The sequence below is a fragment of the Zophobas morio genome, unplaced genomic scaffold, assembly GCF_036711695.1.
Source record: "Zophobas morio isolate AGI-343-1 ecotype UQ-CSIRO unplaced genomic scaffold, CSIRO_AGI_Zmor_V1 ptg000054l, whole genome shotgun sequence".
Taxonomy (NCBI): domain Eukaryota; kingdom Metazoa; phylum Arthropoda; class Insecta; order Coleoptera; family Tenebrionidae; genus Zophobas; species Zophobas morio.
The window spans coordinates 3,483,417-3,490,920 of NW_026972159.1; the positions used below are offsets into that span (position 1 = coordinate 3,483,417).

At 36.1% G+C, this 7,504-nt stretch overlaps 2 protein-coding genes across 3 annotated transcripts in view; one reads left to right on the plus strand and one right to left on the minus strand.

The window, feature by feature from the left end:
- Positions 1–4,732, plus strand: part of LOC135142921 (myosin light chain kinase, smooth muscle-like) — a 29,564-nt gene extending 24,832 nt beyond the window's left edge. For both annotated transcript variants that reach the window (XM_064074736.1, XM_064074735.1), the window contains 4 exons: positions 1,387–1,590; positions 1,638–1,979; positions 2,032–2,184; positions 2,706–4,732. In XM_064074736.1, the coding sequence (XP_063930806.1) occupies positions 1,387–1,590; positions 1,638–1,979; positions 2,032–2,184; positions 2,706–3,651 (1,645 nt within the window). In that variant the 3' untranslated portion in view covers positions 3,652–4,732. The remainder of the gene's footprint in view (positions 1–1,386; positions 1,591–1,637; positions 1,980–2,031; positions 2,185–2,705) is intronic.
- A 379-nt stretch (positions 4,733–5,111) lies between these two features.
- On the minus strand, positions 5,112–6,025 carry LOC135142922 (small ribosomal subunit protein uS9). The gene is made up of 5 exons (XM_064074737.1): positions 5,931–6,025; positions 5,823–5,867; positions 5,633–5,764; positions 5,356–5,470; positions 5,112–5,307 (listed from the first exon to the last, which is right to left on the minus strand). Exons 1-5 carry the CDS (start codon positions 5,949–5,951, stop codon positions 5,162–5,164), a joined length of 459 nt encoding a protein of 152 aa, XP_063930807.1. The 5' UTR covers positions 5,952–6,025; the 3' UTR covers positions 5,112–5,161.
- Positions 6,026–7,504: the final 1,479 nt, after the last annotated feature.

Genomic DNA, 7,504 nt, shown 5'->3' on the forward strand with positions numbered 1-7,504 from the left:
ATCGAGGAAATGAAAAATGGAAAAATTGCAAAATGAAAAAAACATAATCGAAAAATGGAAATTTGAAAAATGAAAAGTCGAAAAAGCGAAAAATCGAAAAAATGGGAAAACGAAAGATGGAAAATTTGCAAAATGAAAAATTGAAGAAACGAATAATTCTAACATATCTAAAAACTGAAGCAACGAAAATTGCAAATCAAATATTGAAGAAATGAAAATTTTCAAAAATCGAACAATTAAACGAGAAAATTACAAAATAATTGAAAAACCGCTTGATCCGAAATGGAATAATTAGAAAAATTGGGAAATCGTGAGATTGAAGAAACAAAATATATAAAAATCGGAAAAATTTTAAATGGGAACCAGAAAAATTGAAAACGTAGAAAATCAAAAAACTGAAACAACGAGAAATCGAAAATTTGGAAATTGAAACAATGAAGAAAATTGGAAAAACGAAAATTTGCAAATCGAACAACTGCAAATTGAAAAATCAAAAAATTGAAAAAAGGAAAATTTGCAGATGGAACAATTGAACAAATGAAAAATTGGATATCAAAAATTTAAAAAATCGAAAAATTAAGAATCGAGAAAGTAGAGAATTGAAAAATTGAAAAACTGCTAAAGAAGTGAAAAACTAATTGATCCCAACATGAAAAATTGGGAAATCGTAAGATTGAAGAAACGAAAAACTGAAAAATCTGAAAATAAAAAACTGAAATTGGGAAATTGAAAAATTAAGGATCGAGAAATTAAAAAATAAAAAAAATGCAAAATAATAATAAAAAATCTAATTGAAGGGAATATGGAAAACTAAAAAATTGGAAAAATGGAAAAATTAAGGAATCGTGAAATTGAAGAAACAGAAAGTTAAAAACCTAAAAATTAAAAATTGGGAAACTGAAATATCGAAAAAATTGAAACATCAAAAACTTATTAAATCGAAAAATTGCAAAATAATATGTGATCAAAAAACTAATTGATCGGAAAATGGGAAACTGAAAAATAGGAAAAATCGAAGACATTAACAAATGAAATAACTCAAAAATTTTAAAATTGATTATTTCTATATTTTAGTTATATACGAAATAAAGATCGAAAAATGGAAAATAGAAAAACTAAAAAAACTGGAAAAATCGGAAATCATAAAACCAGAAAAATGAAAAATTATTAAAAATCCAAAAACAGTATTCGAATTTGCGCCAATTTAAATTTGACGCCAATGTGCTTTATTGTGATTAGTCGCCACGGCAGCGTAAATTGACATTCGTTCAAACCGTGCACTCGACATTTCACATTAACCAATCGCAACACGTCAGTTTAGTCCACATCACCATCACCACAAGCGGCAAATTCAAACCAACCAATCGCGCCATTTTGACATTACAGAGGCAAATTTGGTACCGTTTACAAATGCCGTGAGAAGGCCACCGGTCTATCTTTGGCCGCAAAATTCGTAGGAGTGCCAAAGAAAGAAGACCGCCGAAATGTGGAACGAGAAGTCGACATAATGAAAACCCTCCAACACCCGCGCCTAATCCAACTCTACGACGCCTTCGAAAACGGCAAAGTCATGTGCGTCATCCTAGAACTGTAAGTAAACAAAATCCACAAACCCAAAAATCACCGTTGCGTCTTAGAATCGAAGGTGGAGAGCTCTTCGAAAGAGTAATCGACGACGACTTCGTCCTCACCGAAAAAGCTTGCACAGTTTTCATGCGCCAGATCTGCGAGGGCATAGACTTCATCCACAAGCAGAGAATCCTCCACTTGGACATGAAGCCCGAAAACATCCTCTGCTTGACGAGGACCGGCAACAGAATCAAAATAATCGATTTCGGGCTGGCTAGACGTTTCGACCCCGACAAGAAACTCCAAGTGCTTTTTGGCACTCCCGAGTTCGTGGCACCCGAAGTTGTCAATTTTGATCGAATCGGGTTTGGCACTGATATGTGGTCGGTTGGGGTGATCTGCTACGTTTTGTAAGTAGAAACGTTCTAGAAACTACAGTTTTGAGAAGTTTTTTTTTTTTAGACTATCGGGGTTGTCGCCTTTTATGGGTCACACTGACGTGGAAACCATGGCCAACGTGACTATTGCTAAGTACGACTTTGAAGATGAAGCCTTCCAGGAGATTTCCGAGATGGCTAAAGACTTTATTAGGAAACTCCTCAACAAAGATCTTCAGTGAGTGATTTTTTTTCTAAGGGAAAAGCATGCCAAAACCTGCCCAGACTCACTAACTTGTGGGAGTTTGCATGCTTCACCCCATTAATCACCCGTAGTGGAGTAAAATTCGGAGAAAAATGACAAAATTTTGACTAGACTAGACTAGAAAAGTGCGCTTTTTTGTCTAGGGAAGAATTAGCTTGATACTTCTAGATTTTTTCTTTGGCCTATATGTTGTAATAACCCAATTAGAGTCCAGAGTGTGGACAACAAAAGGAATGAAACACAAGCTTGCTGGTACTATTTATTCAAATAAAAATAAATGATAACAAAACTTATAAATTAGATTGATATTCACACTTTTTTGGAGTCAAATTTCACTAACTTAGCACAAACTTAAGTTGATTAACACTGACTTTTTGTAAATTTTTGGATAAAACGGACTGGGTTTTACAATGTATGTGGCGATCTACCCCGACTTGGAAACTAAGAGAGTCGCTTGAAATTTCCTCCACTACTAACTAACTTTCTCCTTCCAGCGAGCGCATGTCTGCGGAAGACTGCTTGAACCACGAGTGGTTGAAGCGCAAAAAGTCCGTGCCACGCTCTCCATCCATGGACGTGACCAAAGACAATTTAAGACAGTTCGTGGAGCGCTGGAACGAGCACCCCAACTCCCCTTACGTGTTCGAAGTGACGTCACACATCATTTCCCCCACCTGCGCAGGGGGGCACCAATTGAGCGACTCGCTGCAGTCGCTGCACTCGCTCGTCGGTCTTTCGCCCTCCCCCTGCGGCTCGTTGGCCTCCTCCCCCGGCTCCGACAACGCCTTTGTCAGTTTTGACACCAACGAACTAGCCCCGCCCACCCTGGACCACTTGAGGCGCTCCTCCGACAGCACCTGCATCCTCAAGGGGCCCGACGTGACCGAGCGCATCAACTTGGCCGAGGAAATCCGGAAACTATCCGACAAACTATTCCAGCTGTCAAACATGACAACGACTGTCACGAATGACAGCTTCGACGAGCTATCGCTGCCCACTATCACGATCAAGAAGGAGCCACCCACACATTCCGTGCCGATCAGAATCGAGAACGGGCTGCCAAGGGACCACCCGGAGAGCCCCAATTGCGGGGTGCCGTGGAGGCGGACGAAGTACAGACTTAACCACAAGAGCAGAGATGTGCCGCTCATTGCTAAAAGTGTGAAGAGCTACGAGAGATTTGAAAGGGTGGAGGAGGTGGATGGGTTGGGGCACAGCCCCAGTCCGGGGCCCGACGGCACGAAAAACTTGTTGCTAAGGTTGCTGGAGCAGTGGGACGGGCCCCACGGGCCCGCGAGACCCAATCCCAGGCATGGGTCGGTTTCGGTGGAGTGGAGCGAGAGCGACTCGCTGGGTCAGAAGACCATCAGCTCCTTGAATAACTTTTTCCAGTCGAGGGCTACGAGTAAAAAGATCACCACTTTTCATCATAATCAATAATTGTGGTTTAAGTATACTAACGCTTGCATTTTGTTTTGGCTGTCAGGTTATTGCTAGTTTTTTTACTTTTCTTTAATTTTAAGCCGAACTTGAGGACTTCGGTCTTTACTATGTAATTACACCAGTAACGAAAATGACGATATTTACTGGGTTGCTCTAACCTCATTTTGGTTATGACAATTTTGACACCGAGGATAATCAGCGCCATCTATCATTTGCGCTAAGTCACTTTTGCAGGACACACTGTATATGCATGCAATAGGGCTGGAAAATTGTGCTTCAATTTGGGGATCATTTATACAGGCGATTTATTACTAAAACCAACTTAAAAATTTATACTTGTCTTATATTAAACTGTTAAAGTGAGGTTATGTTTTTGTAACGTCGTAGCCTCTGTCTGAGCTCGTAAATCTAATTTTTATTTGCGTATATTTATTTAGCGCTCGTAAAAAGGTCTAAAATGGTTTACGTTGTACACTTGAATTTTTTCGTATCTCGATTTTAAAAGTGAGGTTATGTTTTTGTAACGAATTTGTGTAATGCATTTTAATTACGAAAACCTGAGTTAACAAACGATATTACAAACGAAATACAGTTTCCATCGTACACCTAAATTTCAAACTCTATTTCGAGACTCATTTCAATTTAATTGTAAAAGTGAGGTTATGTTTCCGCAACGAAATCAGAAATTTTGTTTCCATCCCTATTTGCAGCAATTTAGTCGCTTCTGGTACATCATTCACACTGTTTAAAATAAAACCGAGGTCATTTGGATTCTGTTTCCATGCTTAACAAGTTTATGCGATTTCACCGCTTTGAAAATATTTTCCAAATATTTAAACCCGTCCAAGAAATTGGAGCAGCTCGTGTTTATTTTTATTTTCTCACATGAAAGAGTTTTTCTCGAATCTCATTACCACAGTGCAAACAATTTTGCGTCAACACCGACAGCAATGAAACAGAATCTCGAGTTTTAGCTTCAAAAACGCATTTTATAAACACTAATTGGGACCATCCAGTATCTTAAAGTTCTATGTTAATGTATGTAGACGTCATCGTTAAATAAAACATATAAAACCAAGTGTCAAACTTCACTGAACCCCACATCAAAATGGACCAAAAATCCATTCTGATAACCTTGACATTTCTAGAGCGAGAATGAGCGCGACGGAGGCCCTCGAGGACCCCTGGCTCTCCACGGACACGGTTCACCCAGAAATGGAACTCAGTAAATCGAAACTCAAAAGATACGTGATTAAAAAGCGGTGGATTAAGGCGGTCAACACCATCATAGCGCTGCGACGGATGGGGGCCAAAATCAACACTGGCTTAGTCTGAGCAGACCAGACTCAAACGAAACAATTCTAGTCATGAAAATTCCTCTCAAATATATATTTTTAGTGTGAACTTGTTGAATGTTTGACTCACCTGTATTTTTGATTCTATACAATAAACTTGAGTTTGTGCTTGGTTTCAATTAAATTTTATTAGAAATAAGTGATACAGTGCCTTAACGGTACGATTTCTGGTATCTGGCGCGGGCGCCCGGACCGCCGAACTTCTTGGGCTCGCAGCGACGGGGATCGGCCACCAGCAAAGTGCGGTCGTACTGGATGAGGATGTCTTTCAATTCTTTCTTTGACGCTTCATCCACATCTACAACGCCGAATTAAGAAATGTTGGATCGGACTTTCTAGTACTTACATTTTTGATAGTAGGCGACCAGCGCCTTGGAAATCGCTTGTCTGATGGCGTAGATTTGCGAAACGTGGCCGCCGCCGTTGACGCGAACTCGAATATCCACGGCAGAGAATTTATCCTAAAAATTAACACACTGTAGTTAAACGCACCATTTACACCTAACTATAATATAAAGGAAGCAAATCAGTGGGGTTTTAATTTCACGATTTTTGCTCATTTTCGGGATAAATAATCATCACTTTGGTTGAAATTCACGGAATTGTAGATATTAATTGTGTACCTTGCCGAGCAACAAAATTGGTTCTTGCAATTTATCTTGCAACATTTTGGGTTCAACCTGGCTCAGGGGGCGTCCATTGACTCTCAAAATGCCTCTACCGCGTTTGCAGTAGGCTACAGCTGTGGCCGATTTCTAAAAATTGTAAATAGTTGGTATACACGTGTCGATTTTGAGGTTATGAGTGACTTACTTTGCGTCCAAAAACTTGGACTGAGTGGATTGGCTCCTTTTTTTGCTACAAAAGAAGAAACATATTTATGTAATATTCACATCTTTGGAGTTAAATTTAATCACTTACCTTCTGCAAAGTCGGATTCATGTTGACACTTTTGTAGACAACTAGAAAAGGAAGCTAATGGCGGCGATGACAGATGACAGAACTGTGCAGCCAAAACAGCAACTTTTTGTAAAAACTTTAAACAAAAAAAATGATCTTATTTAGAGTACAGCGTTTGTAATCAGAAATAAACTAATGCACTAGAAGCTATAAATTTAGCGAGTCGCGTCGTAATTATAAATAAATTTAGTTGCTGATTTGACACATAAAGCACAGTATCATAAAGGCACTAAATTGAAAATTCCCTAGACTCGACAAATGTCACTTCGTTTAAGTCAGCATTGACTCTTCGAAAAAAGAGTTGTTTTTTTACATATACAAAAATTATCTTTGTAATTTTAACTGTAATCAAAAATTTTTCGAAAAAAGCTGTTTCTAGTATTTTTTTATTTTACATTTGTATTATAATTTTTTTTTAAGACATGTTATTAAAATATGTATTTGTGTTTAGAAAGGAGCCCAGAATATGTAGCGAAAAGAAATACTTTTTTGGCGTTTTTTCCTCCGAGAAAAAACTAAACTCATTGGAATTGAACCTAAAATATGTTTAATTTTAGATCATACAACTATTGTACTTTTTTTTATTTAACCCACTTTACCATCTCCTTTAATGAAATTGTTTATTTATTAAATCAATTTACGTATTACACTTAGTCAATATTTGGTATAAACAATCGTGTTTGAAAACCTAATTTTATAATTTTTCAATTTTTTTACATTTCAATGTTACAATTTATCGACTTTTCAACTTTACGAATTTTCAATCTCTAAATATTTGGATTTTGCAATCCTTCAGTTATGCGATTTTCAAACTTCTCTTATTTTCCAATTTTTCGATTTTTCAATTTTTCGATTTTTTTTAAGAATTGGACAATGGAAAAATGGAGACATCGAAAAACTGAAAATTTAAGAATCGAGCAGCTGAAAAATCAAATAAATCCTCAAAAATGATAAAATTGGAAATTCGAAGATTGAAAAATTAAAAAAGAAACTGAAAAAACGAAAAATTCTAAAAATGGAAAATTGAAAAATCGAGATATCTAGAACTGTGAAATTAAAAAATCGAAAAAACGAGAATTAAAGATTGAAAAATATAGAAAAAATTAAAATCGGAAAAGTGAAAAATCAAAAATCGAATAATTAAGAAATGGGATAATTTAAAATCAAAAATTAAAAACTCCAAAAATTGTAACTTGTTAACATCAAAAAATTAAACAATTAAAAATCTAGAGAATTGAAAAAAGACAAATTGTAAAATAAAAAACTTGTAACATTGAAATTCGAAGAATTGAAATATTAAAAATTGAAAAATTAAAAAATAAAAAATTTAATTTTGAAACAAACTAGGCACTAAAAAAACAAAAAATTATAAAATCAAAAAATTCAAAGGTTGAAAAATTGAAAAATTAAAAATATAATTAAACACTGGAAAGCAAAAATTGGACCGAAACATCAAAAATTGACAAATTGAAAAATTAAAAAAATCCAAATTTGTAAAATAGAAACATCGAAATATTAAAATTTCTAAATTATGA

What these genes read in the sequence shown, in the direction of transcription:
- LOC135142922 (XM_064074737.1), bottom strand. Translation starts at nt 5,951, where the DNA reads ATGAATCCGACTTTGCAGAAG. An exon ending in CAATTTTGTTGCTCGGCAAG is followed by an intron (nt 5,471 to 5,632) that starts GTACACAATTAA and finishes GTTAATTTTTAG; the next exon opens with GATAAATTCTCTGCCGTGGA. An exon ending in GGTCGCCTACTATCAAAAAT is followed by an intron (nt 5,308 to 5,355) that starts GTAAGTACTAGA and finishes TCGGCGTTGTAG; the next exon opens with ATGTGGATGAAGCGTCAAAG.